The sequence below is a fragment of the Lolium perenne genome, chromosome 2 (genome assembly GCF_019359855.2).
Source record: "Lolium perenne isolate Kyuss_39 chromosome 2, Kyuss_2.0, whole genome shotgun sequence".
Taxonomy (NCBI): domain Eukaryota; kingdom Viridiplantae; phylum Streptophyta; class Magnoliopsida; order Poales; family Poaceae; genus Lolium; species Lolium perenne.
This window is the reverse complement of record NC_067245.2, coordinates 329,530,964-329,548,298: the sequence shown is the minus strand read 5'-3', so window position 1 is coordinate 329,548,298 and position 17,335 is coordinate 329,530,964. Positions and strand designations below refer to the sequence as shown.

Here is a 17,335-nt window from a genome sequence, read left to right as displayed (position 1 = left end):
GGAGGTGACCAAGAGCTCGTTGTAAACGGTTACACCGATGCAAGTTGGAACACTGATCCCGATGACTCTAAGTCACAATGCAGGTACGTGTTTATATTGAATGGTGCTGCGATGGCTGGGCAAGCTCGAAGCGGTGCACGGTGGCGAAGTCTTCAACAGAATCAGAGTACATAGCGGCTTCGGAGGCTTCATCAGAAGCGGTATGGATGAAGAGGTTCATTGTAGAGCTCGGTGTGGTTCCTAGTGCATTGGACCCATTAATCATTTACTGTGATAACATGGGTGCCATCGCCAATGCACAAGAGCCAAGGTCACACAAGAGGCTGAAACATATCAAGCTGCGTTACCACTCGATTCGCGAGTACATCGAAGATGGAGAAGTAAAGATTTGCAAAGTACACCGATCCGAATGTAGCAGATCCGTTGACTAAAGCTCTCCCTAGGGCAAAGCATGACCAACACCGTAATGCCATGGGTGTTAGGTATATTACAATGTAATCTAGATTATTGACTCTAGTGCAAGTGGGAGATCAAGGAGATATGCCCTAGAGGCAATAATAAAGTGGTTATTATTTATATCTTTATGTTTATGATAAATGTTTATATATCATGCTAGAATTGTATTAACCGAAACATTAGTACATGTGTGATATGTAGACAAACAAGAAGTCCCTAGTATGCCTCTTAAACTAGCTTGTTGATTAATGGATGATTAGTTTCATAATCATGAACATTGGATGTTATTAATAACAAGGTTATGTCATTGTGTGAATGATATAATGGACACACCCAATTAAGCGTAGCATAAGATCTCGTCATTAAGTTATTTGCTATAAGCTTTTGATACATAGTTACCTAGTCCTTATGACCATGAGATCATGTAAATCACTTATACCGGAAAGGTACTTTGATTACACCAAACACCAGTCGGCGTAAATGGGTGGCTATAAAGGTGGGATTAAGTATCCAGGAAAGTATGAGTTGAGGCATATGGATCAACAGTGGGATTTGTCCATCCCGATGACGGATAGATATACTCTGGCCCACACCGTGGAAATTCGTCTAATGTCTTGCAAGCATATGAAAGAGTTCATAAGAGACCACATACCACGGTACGAGTAAAGAGTACTTGTCAGGAGACGAGGTTGAACAAGGTATAGAGTGATACCGAAGATCAAACCTCGGACAAGTAAAATATCGCAAGACAAAGGGAATTGGTAATGTATGTGAATGGTTCATTCGATCACTAAAGTCATCGTTGAATATGTGGGAGCCATTATGGATCTCCAGATCCCGCTATTGGTTATTGGTCGGAGTGAGTACTCAACCATGTCCGCATAGTTCTCGAACCGTAGGGTGACACACTTAAAGTTGGATGTTGAAATGGTAGCACTTGAATTATGGAATGGAGTTCGAATATTTGTTCGGAGTCCCGGATGAGATCCCGGACATCACGAGGAGTTCCGGAATGGTCCGGAGAATAAGATTCATATATAGGATGTCATTTTATGTGAAATAAAATGTCGCGGAAGGTTCTATGGAAGGTTCTAGAAGGTTCTAGAAAAGTCCGGAAGAAACCACCAAGGAAGGTGGAGTCCACATGGGACTCCACCACCATGGCCGGCCAGCCCTAGATGGGGTGGAGTCCCAAGTGGACTCCACCATAGGGGGCCGGCCACCCCCCACATGGGAGGTGGGAATCCTACCTTTGGGTGGGAGTCCTAGTTGGGCTAGGTTTCCCCCCTCCTATGGAAGTTTTTGGTTTCGGGTCTTATTCGAAGACTTGGACACCAACACTTGGGATCCACCTATATAATGAGGGGCCAAGGGAGGGGGCCGGCCACCCCAAGACCATAAGCTGGCCGCCCCCCTTGAGTGGCCGGCCACCCCCTCCCAAACCCTAGCTTTGCTCCTCCACTCCATATTGCCCACATAGCTTAGCGAAGCTCCGCCGGACTTCTACACCGCCACCGACACCACGCCGTCGTGCTGTCGGATTCAAGAGGAGCTACTACTTCCGCTGCCCGCTAGAACGGGGAGGTGGACGTCGTCTTCATCAACAACCGAACGTGTGACCGAGTACGGAGGTGCTGCCCGTTCGTGGCGCCGGAACCGATCGTGATCAAGATCTTCTACGCGCTTTTGCAAGCGGCAAGTGATCGTCTACCGCAGCAACAAGAGCCTCATCTTGTAGGCTTTGGAATCTCTTCAAGGGTGAGACTCGATACCCCCTCGTTGCTACCGTCTTCTAGATTGCATCTTGGCTTGGATTGCGTGTTTGCGGTAGGAAAATTTTTGTTTTCTAAGCAACGTTATCCTACAGCTGTAACAAAGGATTAGATGTATAGTGTGGATGATGATTGTTTGCAGAAAACAGTAGAACAAGTATTGCAGTAGATTGTATTCGATTAAAAGAATGGACCAGGGTCCACAGTTCACTAGAGGTGTCTCTCCCATAAGATAAATAGCATGTTGGGTGAACAAATTACAGTTGGGCAATTGACAAATAGAGAGGGCATGACCATGCACATACATGATATGATGAGTATAGTGAGATTTAATTGGGCATTACGACAAAGTACATAGACCGCTATCCAGCATGCATCTATGCCTAAAAAGTCCACCTTCAGGTTATCATCCGAACCCCTTCCAGTATTAAGTTGCAAACAACAGACAATTGCATTAAGTATGGTGCGTAATGTAATCAATAACTACATACTCGGACATAGCATCGATGTTTTATCCCTAGTGGCAACAGCACATCCACAACCTTAGAACTTTCATCACCGTCCCAGATTTAATGGAGGCATGAACCCACTATCGAGCATAAATACTCCCTCTTGGAGTTAAGAGTAAAAACTTGGCCAGAGCCTCTACTAATAACGGAGAGCATGCAAGATCATAAACAACACATAGGTAATAGATTGATAATCAACATAACATAGCATTCTCTATCCATCGGATCCCAACAAACACAACATATAGCATTACAGATAGATGATCTTGATCATGTTAGGCAGCTCACAAGACCCGACAATGAAGCACAATTAGGAGAAGACGACCATCTAGCTACTGCTATGGACCCATAGTCCAGGGGTGAACTACTCACTCATCACTCCGGAGGCGACCATGGCGGTGAAGAGTCCTCCGGGTGATGATTCCCCTCTCCGGCAGGGTGCCGGAGGCGATCTCCTGAATCCCCCGAGATGGGATTGGCGGCGGCGTCGTCTCTGGAAGGTTTTCCGTATCGTGGCTCTCGGTACTGGGGGTTTCGCGACGAAGGCTATAAGTAGGCGGAGGAGATAGGTCAGGGGGCCACACGAGGGCCCCACACGACAGGCCGGCGCGGCCAAGGCCCAGGCCGCGCCGCCCTGGTGTCTGGCCACCTCGTGGCCCCACTTCGTATCATCTTCGGTCTTCTGGAAGCTTCGTGTGAAAATAGGCCCCCTGGGCGTTGATTTCGTCCAATTCCGAGAATATTTCCTTACTAGGATTTCTGAAACCAAAAACAGCAGAAACAAAGAATCGGCTCTTCGGTATCTCGTTAATAGGTTAGTGCCGGAAAATGCATAAATATGACATAAAGTATGCATAAAACATGTAGATATCATCAATAATGTGGCATGGAACATAAGAAATTATCGATACGTCGGAGACGTATCACTATGCAACAGAGATTGTCCAGTGTTGCAGCAAGAGGAGGGCTCCCACCGTTGTTCTGAAACTCGACTTTGCTAAAGCCTTTGATTCAATCGATTGGGGCAGCCTCAGATGTGTCATGGAAGCTTGCGGTTTTCCTGAAACCTGGTGTGACTGGATGGCAGACATCTTTACCTCGTCGAAGTCGGCGATCCTACTCAACGGAATCCCTGGGAGGTGGATTGACTGCAAGCGGGGGCTCCGTCAGGGCGATCCCTTGTCTCCATATCTATACTTGCTCATGGGAGACCTCCTACAACGCCTGATTCAGCAAGACATGATCCTCCAGCATCCCCTGTCGGATTCTGCACCCTGCTCCGTCCTGCAGTACGCGGACGACACGCTCATCATCTTTCGTCCTGGGCTTCGAGCTGCGCAGCGCATGCGCGAGCTCCTTGATCAGTTCGCTGCTGCCACTGGCTTGGTGATCAATTTTGACAAGAGTACGATGGTTACCATGCACGTCGAGCCCGAACTGGTCGCGGAGATGCAGGCTGCCCTTGGCTGCCGAGTGGAAGGGTTCCCACAAACATACCTAGGCCTCCCCCTCACTTGTGACAGGCTGAAGCTGGCTCACTTTGCTCCGCTGATCGCCAAAATTGACCGCTACCTCTCCGGGTGGCGCTCCCTGCTGCTGTCGCCGGGAGGTAGGATCGTCCTCCTCAACGCCGTCCTGGACGCCCTGCCGGCCTATGCCATGGGCGCGATTGAGCTCCCGCCCCCGCTGGTCCAAGCCATCGATGCCCTGCGCCGCGCTTTCCTATGGAATTTCGAGGGACGGGCCTCTGGTGCGAGGTGTTTGGTGGCCTGGGCAAAGGTTTGCCGTCCCAAGGACGAGGGAGGCCTGGGCATCCGCTGCCTACGCACGCAGAACTCTTGCCTGCAACTGAAGCTCCTGCACCGCCTCCACACCGCCCCGTCCTCTCCCTGGGCGGCCTGGGCATGGGGCTCCTTCAGCGGACCCGTCGCAGCTCGGAAACGCTCAGGGTTTGGTCCGCACTGGGAGGGCCTGGCTGCCCTCATGCCGCTGTACCGCTCCCTCTCTGTCCCGGTCATCGGCGACGGCGAGCGCGTCAGTTTTTGGCTCGACGACTGGTCGGGGCGCGGAGCTCTCCAACAGCTCTTCCCCGCCCTCTTCTCGCACGCCCTCAAGCCGCTGGCCTCGCTGGCCGCCACGCTATCTACCGGCGTGGCCGCCTCGCTCGTTCCTCGACTCACTGTCGTTGCCGAGCGCGAGCTTGGGTGTGTCCTGCACCCCCTGAGCGATGTGCAGCTCGTGGCGGCGCCGGACTCGCGCTCGCTCGTCCGCTGCAGCAAGAAGTTGGGCGCCCTGGACGTGGGAGCCATCTACAAGCTATCCCGGCTCGGCGGCGTCCTCGCCCCCTTCCACTCGTTCGTCTGGGACGGGTTCGCCCCATCTCGGGGGAAATTCTTTGCTTGGCTCCTTGTCCAGTCCAGGATTCAGACAAGGGCCGAGCTGCTCAAGAAGCACGTCCTCACCGCTCCGGAGGCCGTGTGCCCCATCTGCGGCGCAGCTGGCGAGGATGCCTCGCACATCGTCTTCCACTGCCCGTTCGCTGTGGGCTTCTGGGACGCGATTGGCGGTCGTTTCCCGCCCGACGCCGACGTCTGCCACCTCCATGAATACGCTGCCCCCGCGGCGGCGGGCACCCTCCCGTCCTCCACTTCTACTTTCATCATCCTCTGCTGCTGGCAAGTTTGGAAGCACCGGAACGGGGTTGTTTTTCACCAAGACAGCCCCTCCCTTGCCCGTCTGATGGTTGTCTGCCGCCGTGATGCAGCGCTGTGGCGGTTTAGGGCTACTGGGGAAACCCACAACGACTCTGAGCTGTGGGATGGCTGCTTTGCCCGCCACTGATGTAATATGAAAACCCTCTCCCCTCCCCTTCTGCTCCTTGTACCTCTGCTGTAAAACTGGCTTTTGAGCCCTGATATGAATGAAAAATTCAGGTGGGGAATCTCTCCCCCCGGTGACCATTCAAAAAAAAAAAAAAAACTAAACATAAAAGAACAAACAGATTATAATGTGGACACATAGTAAGTCCTCTTCTATTTTGTAAACAATTCACTACAGCTCAATCAGTGTACATTCTCCATTTAGAGTCGAGATTATTGCAAACAAAGACGTGCAAGTCCTCGTCTAGTTTGCAGGTGATTATAATGTGGACACACGGTGCAAGTCCTCGTCTAGTTTGTAGGTGATTCACTCGGTGCAGATTCTCCTTTTAGAGTACAGATTATTGCAAACAGAAATAACCAAAGAAAGGTAAAATACACTAACAGCAAGAGACTACCAAAACAACACATGGACAATCTTGGAGATTTCCATTTCATTCTGCAGAACTAACATGGAGATAGATATAACTAAGCAGATAGATTCGTCAAACTATGTGCTCAGCCAATGCAAGGATCTTGAGATGCTTCTTCTTCCTGAGCTCATGCGGAACAGGACCAAAGACGCGTGTGCCAATCAGTTCCCCCTTGTTGTTCACAATGACAATTGCATTGTCGTCGAACTGGACCTCGCTGCCATCGCTGCGCCCCTTTTTCATGGCAGCACGGACAACCACTCCATATACCACATCTCCTTTCTTGACCTTACCGCGAGGTTGCGCTTCCTTGACAGAACCGATGATCATGTCCCCAAGCCTTGCTCCTTTCTTCCCCCTAAGGGACTGTATGCACATAACCCGCTTGGCTCCAGAATTGTCTACCACCTTGAGGTTTGTTCTCATCTGGATGAATGTTCTGATTTGCTGAAACCAGAACAGAAACACATGTCACCACATTTATCATTGGAAAGCATTTGTGGTTCGATAAACAAGCACCTCAAGAAAACTACACATTCCACTTCTAGCAGTTATCTTGTTAGCTTTGCAAACAGGTTATGTAGATAATTTTTTCTTCACAAACTTCGTTTCAATATCTTATTTTATGGCTATCTTCTGTTCTGCTACAATGAAAAATGCTTAAAGAATGTCTCGGAAGGAAAACTCCGAAACATGTAGTTCAATAAGTCATCGGAATCTAGCCTGTAATCAATTGTAGACAACTAAGGCAACTGAAGAAATTTCCTGGATCTTGACAACAGTACTAATACAAGCCATTCAATGATATAACAAACTACCTAGTTAATACCGGATCATGGATATCATTGGAACAAAATAAAAGAAACACACCTCGCTTGAACAAATTACCAAATGGATCAAAAAAGGGCATGATGATTTATGACTAATAACAAATTAGACGTGAGGGGGCGCTAATTTAACATTTGTGGTTGAAGGACGCAGCAATACTGCAATACCTGGCAGACAGCATCAGAACGAGATGGTCTAGTCACTGCTTCAATAGAGCTGTTAACACCCCCATACAGATTGTTTCCAAGGCTTCCCATCAAAGTACGGCCAACTACATAAATAAATAAAACATTTAGATCATGTGATTTTGCTAAGCATCACATTGCAGCACCAAAATGCATTTGCTAATTAGAGAAATAAAAAAGTTCAATAAATTCTACAATTTTATTTAAAGATATCTTCTAGTTAAGCATATCAAGCTAACTTTATCTGTTTAAAATCCAAAATGAAAAGAAAACAGGACAAAAGTAGATGTAACTGCTATAGCTTCCAGAAAACAAATTATGGTAGTTCCTTAAGCATTTATGTTATATGAATTAACCATAATCACCATAGGTTCATACTCCTATAAGCTATAGCAGTTAAAATTTTCAGGCAAACACGGAATCTGAAGTTCGGACTGACTAAGGTACGACTAGCAGATCGCATTCAGAAAAAAGTTCAAGTAGTAGCCAAGATTAGATTTTTCTCCATGGTTTTGATACACCATGTTCGATTGCTGAATTCCATATTAACTGAAACTTATTTACTGCAATCACCAGTCAACTACTACCACGCTTCCCATCGTAAACGAGCTGACACGAGAACTGAGCAGCAAATTCATAATGCCAAGGTTAAAACGAGAAGGCTCAGTCAGACGAGCAGTACCTGACGAACACTTTGACCTGAGGAACGCTGCCATTTCTTGTCACCTGCTGCTGTATATCTACCTAGGTTTCCCTGCAGAAGAAAATGGCTCAGTTTTGTTACAGCGATACAACCACGGAACGCGCCTAGCAACAGGGCCGGTAGAACCACCAAACCTGGCGCAAAATCTTGGAGCCTAGAAGGAATCAAAACGAACAGCAAAGCTAGGGCTTCCTTACACCAGAGCAGAAGGACTCGCGCACCCGGATGGATCTCCGCTCCGGGCTAGTAAGGTAGATGAGGACGCCGACGAGGAAGGAGAGCTCCTGCGCTTTCGAGCTTCGGTCGAGACGGGGGTGGGGTTTCTGCCGGCGGCGGCGCGGGGCTCCGGCACAACCCAGCTCCACGGCCCACTGCGACGGAATAAAGCCCTTTCAGACCGGCCCGGCCCGTAATTTTTGTGCCATTATTTAGGCCCACGAGGCGGCCCAGGCTGATCCTCTCGGCTCCCTGCTTATTTTCCTACTCCTTTTCCCCTCCGATCCCTCTCCCCCGTCTCCGGCAGAGTTCGATAGCTCTACTCCCTCCCAACCCGCCGCCCGCCGCCGCCGATTTCTCTAGCATACTGCACAGAAGCGCAGCGCGATGGCGGGCAAGAAGAAGGCAGCCGCGGCGTCCAAGGCCCGCAAGCCGAAGCAGCGCGATGCAGTAAACACCAAAAACTACGCTTCGATCGATCCCTTACTTCCCACGTTTGATCGAAATTAGGGAGCTTATTATTCTCTCCGATCCCTCTGCAGGTGAAGAAGTTGGGGAAGAAGGCCGACATGTCGGAGTTCAGGGCGCAGCTGGACTCCATTGGGGTGAAGATAGTCGAGGTCACCGCCGATGGCAACTGCTTCTTCAGGTTCAGGACCCCCTCTTCTTGTCTTGGATTCTATCAGATTCTTGCTAATCTCGAAAAAAAAAAGAGTGGGATTTAGTTCTTTTTTGTACCGCGGGGGTGGGGTTGGGGTAGTTCTGCTGCTGCTGTGGCTTTGCATGCTGTTTTTTGAGTTACATGACTACTCATCGTAGTCTGCAGGGCAATGGGTGACCAGCTCGAGGGCGATGAAGAAAAGCACATGAAGTACCGGGAGATGGTTGTGCACTACATCGTGGTAAGAGATGGCACAACTTTTTTTGCATCGGAAGCTCGTTGTAAATTGTAATGTCAGTTAGGATTTCATCCGGACTAGGCCGTGGAACTGATTAGACACGATGCTGAATTGTTGGTGGTACATCCTTATTTGGTGCAGGAACACCGTGAGGAGTTTGAGCCGTTCATCGAGGATGAGGTACCGTTCGATGAATACTGCGACTCTATGATGAAGGATGGGACTTGGGCTGGCAACATGGAGTTGCAGGCGGGCTCTCTTGTCACCAACAGAAACATATGCATTCACATGGTAATTTTCAATGCAAGCCTTCCTTCTGATTTTTGATATATGGATGACATAATAATGCACTCGGACCATTTATGCTATATCACCGCTAGTTTATCTATAGATTAGTAGGTCACTTGTATGTTCTTCGATATTCATTCTTTTTGGTTAGATTCATGTACATATTGTAACATTTTATTGATATTTGTATCGTTGCTGTTTGTTTTACAGCTTAACTCACCACGATGGTACATAAATAACTTTTCTGGTCGTGAAGCCAGCAATATGGTTCATTTGTAAGTTAATATATTATACGATATGTAACTAGTATGTTAGTGTTGATGGTAGTAGGCATGGTTCTCTTGCAACTTCTAATTTGTTTTCAATGCAGATCGTATCATCACGGTGAACACTACAACAGTGTCAGACTGACTGAAGATCCATGCCAAGGCCCTGCAATGCCAGTTGTTATCAAGGTTTTTCACTGTTAAAGCTGTAAACAGTTCAGCTCCTTTCTGTTATGGAAGGAGAATGTTTGCTTACGTCTATTCCTTGTTCTGTTATCATCTTACAGACAGATGCCAATGTAGCCAGCACAAGCAATAGTGCTCAAACAAAAGCAAAAGACCTAAAGAAATCTTCGAACAGGTCAACCTATGACGATAGATCGGTTAAACGGGTCATGGATGGAACTGGATGTTCTGATGCTGCTGTAGCTGAACATGTATGGGTTGTATGATTAATCGTCATTTTGACATCGCATTTGTTAACTTGCTTTAGATTGATCTTAGCAATCACTGTCTGTTGATGTCATTAGTAATGATCAATTGATCATGCAGGTTTTGGGGGAATTTGATGGTGATGTTGATGCTGCTGTTGAGTACATGATAGCTGAACTAGTTGCAGTGTGTTCTGATAATGTGGATGAAGATCTTTATATGGACTATGCGTGCAAGGGTAAGCTTTAACTACCACGAATTTACTAAATACCTCTCTGTTTTCCCAACAGTTTAATCCGTCCATGTGTGTTTATTGTACTTTGCAAAGTAATGACCAATCTGTGAATTTTGGTTACTAGTACCAAACCGGAATTGGGGGTACTTCTAGTAAATGTTATCCCCGTCTTTGCTGAAGGCTCCGTATGAGAACTGATAACTTTTAGTGTGAAATTTGCACCCTTTTGAAGATAACATTAGCTCAGTTTTCAGAGTCTAATCTTGTTGCAGTGTTCTTGGCTTCTTCCTAAAATATGAACTAGTTCGCTTTCTGTTGGAAGCATGTGTCTTATAGTCTTATTCACAGATGTCTTAATTGTGTAGATGAAAGGGCAAGTATTAGGTAGGAGTACTAACCTAGCTATATCGGGTGATATAGCATGTAGATGTTCTGGGTCCTCATGTTGTGGAATCATTTTGAACACTGCACTCTTTTTGTAGAATCATTTTGAACACAAAACTGTGAACTGATTTGTGGGAAAGTTGAAGCATCCATGTATTCTTGCCAAAATATGCTACTTTTTCTCTTTTGGAATTTGGATGCATTTCCTATTCGTTCTGCTGGAATTGTTGAAGGCAGTCGATATGTTAGTCAACAGTCAGCATCCATATAATTTGTAGTATATCTGTGCTGAGTTGTATGCGATAACAAGAAAGGCCTGCACTGTCCAATGTAGACTTTTTTTTGCTACTAAATTGCTGGTTGTTGTGAATATAAATTTGGGTGATATATTATCTAAGAGAGAATGTAGTATAGACTTTGATAAATACTACTTCCTTGCTTTGTAATCTGGACACGTTTTAATGTGTTGTGTATCTAGAAAAATCTGAGTTAATTAATTCTGATCGTGCACTAATAAGATGTTAAGTGTGCTAGGTACAATAGCCTCCAAGTTTTTTTTAAAAAAAATCTAACATAGGAATTTTATGATTTTTTTTATTTTATCATGCTGGAATGTTCTGGATTCTTGAATAAATCTATTGAAGAACAGTTGGATGCGGAAAGCCCATAGGCTTTATATTTTGTAGAAGATGAGCTTAGTGCATCATATTTTGTAGAATATGAGCTTAGCAGTTAGCACGTCATATTTTGTAGAAGATGAGCTTAGCACACATTAAGTGTCCTAGGTACAATAGCCTTCAATTTTTGCTCGTTCATTTACTGTCATATTTGCTGGATGCTCATAGGCTTTATATTTTGTAGAAGATGAGCTTAGCACATCCCAGAATGGGAACCAAATAAATTACCACAAGGAAGAAGAAAGCTGTTCTAGTAAAGATGAAACAGTTCAGAAATCCAAAAGTTCACATGCTAAGAAGGTAACTATCATGCGGGCACTTCTTAACTGATGTTCCCAGTGTTAAATTGCCCCGCATTGTTCCACCATGTTGAGACTAGAAAGGCGAAGAATGGAAATGAGAATTATCTCTTGTTCTTTTGTACAGGATAAGTCCAATTCCAAGGAGTGCTCTTGTGGATCTGCAAAGAAGCACAAGGCATCTTGTAGTTTAGCCACGGCTGTAGCGTCAAAAGCACCTCCACGGTATGACTTTTGAATGTTCTCATCCTCTCTTAGTCTTTTAGCATATTCTTTGCTACTTATGAGCTTCTTTCCTGTTGCTTCCATGGCAAATATTCTTCAGATAAGCTCTTCTAGATAAAAGCAACATTGTGAATGTTCTTGCACGCAGCATATCTGTTCTGTTTTGTACAGTTCATGTATTTCAAATAGTGGTTTAATCGAAAAAAGGGGAAAGTTCTTAGTCTTATCTCATATATGAATAGTGAGAATATTTTCCATCCCTCTTTACAGAGCTCATTTTGGTGGTTAAGATCAGTTACATATTTACGTTCAAGTAACAAAGGCCCTGTTTTTTGTTGGTATGATGTTGAAGTGTGATGAAGTATACACTTATAATGCCTTTTTGTATGCACTTGACACCTATCAGGACCAAAGGTGGCCAAGGGAAGGCTCAGAAAGGGAAGAAGCAAAAGAAGAAAGAACCTGAAGCAGCACCAGTCAAGGAGCGCAAGTCTACGGTACCCCTACCAGATCTAGGAGCTCTCTGCATATGAACCACCTTTTAACGGCGACCGCACTCAGACGTATGGAAACCCAGGCATAAGTTTTCAAGAGATGCCTGACTTGCCTTGCGAGAACTGCACTGTTCTAGCTGAATGACGTACCGTGTGATTGTTGTCTACTATTCTAGCGGTACGATTGGGAGAATGGGATGGATGATGGTGTCGGGAGATTAATTAGCAGGTTTCCGTGGGGTGTTACATACAGCTGATTTCTGGTGGTGAAACCTCACTTGTGAGCAGTGCAATATATCTATACGGTAATCAGTTACCCGAAGCTTTTGGTTTCACAAAAGGTTCGGTCTGTTTGCAAATTTTCAGATTCGCACTGGTTATGGTTCCCCTGCACGTTCGTTTGTGTGGCAAATAGACACCTCTGGGACTCGTTGTTTGACATGTACTTTCTCCGTTTGCTGTGGGGGTCCTCTCTATATACGACGAAATCCATGAAAATGTCATGGGAATAATGCTGCGAACGTGTGAGTAAGACTTGTGAAAGTAGTCTTTTGATCTTTGTTGATGTGAATATGGAGTTCAGCACATAAACAAAGATGGAAAGGACTAGAAGGGGTTGCTTAGCGAGAGCCCAGACTCCGAGAATGTTCCTTGGTGAGGAAGGGGAAAAAGGCTCTTTGGTGCGTGATCTCCACTATATACTAACTCAATGTCAAATGTTGCTTTTGGGCTTTATATTTTGTAAAGCAGTGACACAGCCCACAGGCAATGCAAAGATGAAGAAAGAAGATGAGATTTTGATCGACTGTCTTTGACTTACGAGGCTTGTATATAGCGTGTACGGGGTGTAGGGCGGCAACATGTGCTTTCTTCACTAAGTATTTCTACTATGTTCTCAGCCATTTGAAATGACTTTTGAGGAGAACAATAGTGTCAAGCAATGTACAAGAAAGAAATTTTCTCTCTTATGAGAAATAACTTTAACGCTCTCTCATCCTATCGCTGAAGCGGCGTCCTGTCGTGGATAGGGCTAGTACAGCTTGCGCAAATATTTTCTTTTTTAGACGGCTAATAGAGAAAATAAGCAGCGCCGCACTTTATCCAAAGGCATACTCTATTATAGAGAAAATAAGTGTAGTGCTTGGTCCACTCCAGATACCCTTCACCTAGCAAATGATCAGAGGTTCCTGTCGGCCCTGGCCAATAAAGCAATAACCACCGTGCATTCTTAAAATAGAAGCTTTTTCACGGAAAATGAGCATGGAGTCGATTAGTCTAGCAGTACGTAGCGTTTGGTGTGTATCTCGCTAGTGGTACTTCCGGCATTTTCGACCCGACGCAAACGATATATATTTTGGCCATTAACGTCCGCGGATTGGGGCCCATGACGCGCAGGCTACGACTTCCGGAGATGCGCCCTCGCCTCGGCGAGCCTGCCATTGCCCGCCTGGATTTTGGCGTTGCTGGCCGATGGAGCAACTCGAGGGACGCCCCACGTACTCCAACGCGACGACCATACATGTCGCCGCCTCCCCCATGCCCTCCCGGTGGGGGCCGTAGAGCTCGTCCTCACGGGCATAGGCGGCGGTCTGCTCCGCCTTGAAAGATGTGTTCTGTCCGGTTCTTCCGGATAGCGGGACGCGAGCCATGGCGATAACGCAGCTCCAGATGCTTTCGTGGTCGGCCATGGAGATCGTAGGTAGGGTTTGTCGTTGTTGTGGCATCGACACTCATTTTATAGCCACAGCAAGGTGGGAACTAGCATCCGGTTTTCCCCGCGTGCGAAACAGCGGCCACGCATGCCAATCGATCGGACCTACCGCCCTCACGCGAGAACCGGTAATAGACGGTGCCATGCCTCAACGGAACGTTAATGACCATTAAAAGAACGTGACACTTGAAATAATAAATTGCCTCGGCCCTACGATGGAAATACCCTAGACGCAAATAGTCACTCACTCGGGCCTTTTCAACCACTTTTGTATCTACGGCTCGATCCAAACAAATACAGATGATCATATTTGGTGACCGAAATGCATAGGATGCCCCTAGGCACGGTCGGTCGGTACGCTGCCCGGACCATCAACCACGTTGGTGCGTGCCATGCCCATGATTTGGCCGGCGATAGAAAACATGCACCGATGTGTAGGATAACTGCCTGCGAATCTAGCTACGCTACAGTTAGGGAGGATACGCAAGGAACCTGTCTGGTGTGGCAGTTGCGCCGCGTAGAGGTGCGCACCTGCACAGCGGCGCGTTTAACCCCTCGGGCAAAGCAACGAACGGAACGGAAAGCTACGGGTTCTAGTGGAATCTGTAGGATTGCGTCGCTGCGTGTCCCATGGATTGATTTTTCAATTCAATAACAGGTCGGATGTTCAAGTTGGCAAGGAAACGGTGGCCCGCCCTGCACGTCCCCGGCCGTCCGTCCGTCCATGTTTCCGGCACGGGCGGGCTGCCCCTCCGGTTCCCGAGGAGCTAGAGCCATACCAGGTGGTCACCCGTTCGGCGCGCGGCGAGAAAGTTCAGTTCACGCCTTCACGGGCGCGAGCACTCCCAACAAACGCATATTCCTTGGCGGCTAAGGAAAAGGACGGAGGCTCCTCCTGGATTCCGTTGGGGCATGCGCCGCCCCTTGCCGACGAGCGTCGGCGACCGTAGGCGCTCGCTAGCTCATCGTTGCTGACGGCTTTCTTGGCCGGAATGGGTGCACCGTGCACCACACAAACGGTTCGCCTAACGGTCGGTCGAATGGCCGGCGTGCGTGGCGGCGGCCCCACGGCCGTGACCAGTCAACCTAAACCTCTGCTAGCTACCGTGCTTTGCATCGGACTCGCTCTCTTAGCGGTTAAACATACTATCCAAAGCGACCATTTGCATTTACGTGGTTAAAATTAGGATCTGCCCCAAGCTCGACGGTTCGACGCATAGTGATCGGGCGCGGTTCGCCGACGCAATGTGCCCCGCAGCGCGTGATCACCCCATTCTGCTTCGGGACCGTGTGGTAGTCATCTAGTCTGCTTCGTCTTCTAAGCGGTGCGGCAGTACTGGTAGGGCAGCGGCGTCGCTTTCACATCCTGCCAAGTTAAATTAATGGCCACGCGGCGATGCAGGTTCCCCATATCTATCCATGTGTGTAGGCCTTATTGCACGCCACCGCCGCCTCAGCTGGCTCCGGCGTATAAAATGGGGCGTGGGCGCATCCACCCCCTTACACAACCCTAGCTACTTACCTCCTCAATCCCCAACCCTGGCGCCACCATCCAACTTCTCCTCATGTGCTCAATCTTCTCCTCATGTGCTCCATGGCGGGTCCTAGGGGTCGGTGTCACACACGCGTCGGCCACAGGCAGGGCAAGGGCAGTGTCGGTCGTGCTGGATCTGTAACGCCTGCACGCTCGCCCTCGCCCGCGGAGCCAGAGTGCAAGAAGGACAAGTACTTCGAGTTTGTCATCCACATCACCAAGGACCCTTTCGATAGAAAGAGACTTCCACACAAGCTTGCGAAAATTCTCGCCGGCCGGTATGGACCTGCGGGAAGCTAGCTGCGGCATTTGTTGGTGGCCCATCGAGGTCCTGTTCGATGGGCAAAGCAACATGTACCTTAACACTAGCTTTGAGAAGTTTCTCCGTGCCCACAACCACTGGGCCGTGTCCGCGGCTCGGCATCCTGATACCAAATTGGGGAAGGATGGGGGCCGTGGGCCTGCCCTCCCCCACGTAGACAACAGATGAGGGGCGTCGTTCGTGGCAGTTTTAGCCCAGGCGAACATTGTACGGACCAATGGGGCCCGTTTGGGGCCTCCCTTCGAAATGCTCAAATCCGCCATGGCTCTCTAGAAATGGTTTCGAGGTTGCCTAGGAAGAACCCGACACTTGCATGTTGTTTAGTACCGCAGACGCTTCAACATGAAAAGCCGAGAATGGCAATATGTCCATTCAAATCCTCAAAGCTTAAACTAAAATCTCAACACTTATATGGGTCGGAGAAGTATGTGATTTAATTTGAGATGTGTCACTGCGTCACTCTAATTTTATTGCAAAAGCTACGAGCACAACAAATTTTGCTGTGAAATAGTGTGCAAAATGTAATCAGAAAAAAATTCAATCATCTGAATCAAACAAAAAAAGTAAAGTATTTATAAAGTAGTCTAACCGTCCAAATTTCTTTGAAAGTAATGATAATCCCAAATCCTCGTTAGGCTAGTCATAGTGGGAAGTAACTTAGACTAGTAACATGACATATGTTACTACTCTAAATTACTACCTCCATAGTGGGTAGTAACTAATATGTGGTGTCATGCATTGTATCATTTACTATAGTGTAGACTCAACTTGTCTTGGGGTGTGTGATGTTATGGTAACATAGCTAGTTACCACCTCACTCTCTTTCTTCATTTATTGTCATGCCATGTCACCAAAATGTCTTGGGTTATGTGTTGTTACTAGCTAAGTTACTCCCACTATGAGGCTGCTCATAGTGGGGAGTAACATAAGGTGGTGTTATGCATAAGTTACTAGTCCATGTTACTACCTTCATAGTGGAAAGTAACTTAGAGATGGTATCATGCAAAGTCTCATTTATTAGTTTGTAGACTCATTTTATCTTGGGGTGTGTGATGTTACGGTAACATAGCTAGTTACCACCTCCATCTCTTTCTTCATTTGTTGCTATGCCATGTCACCAAAATACCTTGAAGTGTGTGATGTTACTACCTAAGTTACTCCCACTATGAGCAGTCTGAGCAGTCTTATAAATAGAGAGTCATGCGACATGTATTTCAACCTCTAGGCGCATTTAAGCGTGGGATCTCTCGATTTTTGCCCAGCCTTCACATTCACTACGATACACAAATATACGAGCGTATCTTTTGTAGTATTACCTCTGTGTATAAGCGGGCCATAAGTTTATCTAAATTTGAGTGTATTTAAATATATTTTAATGTATAGATTTATATTTAGATAAATCTATGACATCTTCTTATGGCGTAGGAAGTACCTTTTAAAAATCTACTTTTAATCTTGGTGCATTTGCTTGTGCCACAAGAAATTCATTTAAATGTTCAAAAGTCGAATAGAAGTTCTCGCGGATATCTCGATATTTTATGTGTGCACGTAAGTTTCACGTAAAACAATATATTTTGTGTAATGTGTAAAAAAGAAAAAAAAACTCAC

General features: G+C 46.9%; 2 protein-coding genes across 4 annotated transcripts; one reads left to right on the top strand and one right to left on the bottom strand.

Moving 5' to 3' along the window:
• Positions 1 to 5,908: 5,908 nt before the first annotated feature.
• Positions 5,909 to 8,094, bottom strand: LOC127337237 (large ribosomal subunit protein uL14mz). 2 transcript variants are annotated; one of them, XM_051364202.2, is made up of 4 exons: positions 7,880 to 8,094; positions 7,725 to 7,796; positions 7,025 to 7,128; positions 5,909 to 6,476 (listed from the first exon to the last, which is right to left on the bottom strand). In XM_051364202.2, exons 2-4 carry the CDS (start codon positions 7,756 to 7,758, stop codon positions 6,102 to 6,104), a joined length of 513 nt encoding a protein of 170 aa, XP_051220162.1. In that variant the 5' UTR covers positions 7,759 to 7,796; positions 7,880 to 8,094; the 3' UTR covers positions 5,909 to 6,101. The 2 variants fall into 2 exon arrangements, with proteins under 2 accessions (XP_051220162.1, XP_051220161.1); XM_051364201.2 differs by having other exon boundaries at positions 7,943 to 8,094.
• Positions 8,095 to 8,255: 161 nt separating this feature from the next.
• On the top strand, positions 8,256 to 12,527 carry LOC127337235 (OVARIAN TUMOR DOMAIN-containing deubiquitinating enzyme 7). 2 transcript variants are annotated; one of them, XM_051364199.2, is made up of 11 exons: positions 8,256 to 8,411; positions 8,504 to 8,610; positions 8,788 to 8,863; positions 9,002 to 9,151; positions 9,359 to 9,423; positions 9,519 to 9,603; positions 9,702 to 9,851; positions 9,967 to 10,084; positions 11,327 to 11,442; positions 11,569 to 11,666; positions 12,073 to 12,527. In XM_051364199.2, exons 1-11 carry the CDS (start codon positions 8,349 to 8,351, stop codon positions 12,197 to 12,199), a joined length of 1,155 nt encoding a protein of 384 aa, XP_051220159.1. In that variant the 5' UTR covers positions 8,256 to 8,348; the 3' UTR covers positions 12,200 to 12,527. The 2 variants fall into 2 exon arrangements, with proteins under 2 accessions (XP_051220159.1, XP_051220160.1); XM_051364200.2 differs by having other exon boundaries at positions 8,257 to 8,411; positions 8,781 to 8,863.
• Positions 12,528 to 17,335: the final 4,808 nt, after the last annotated feature.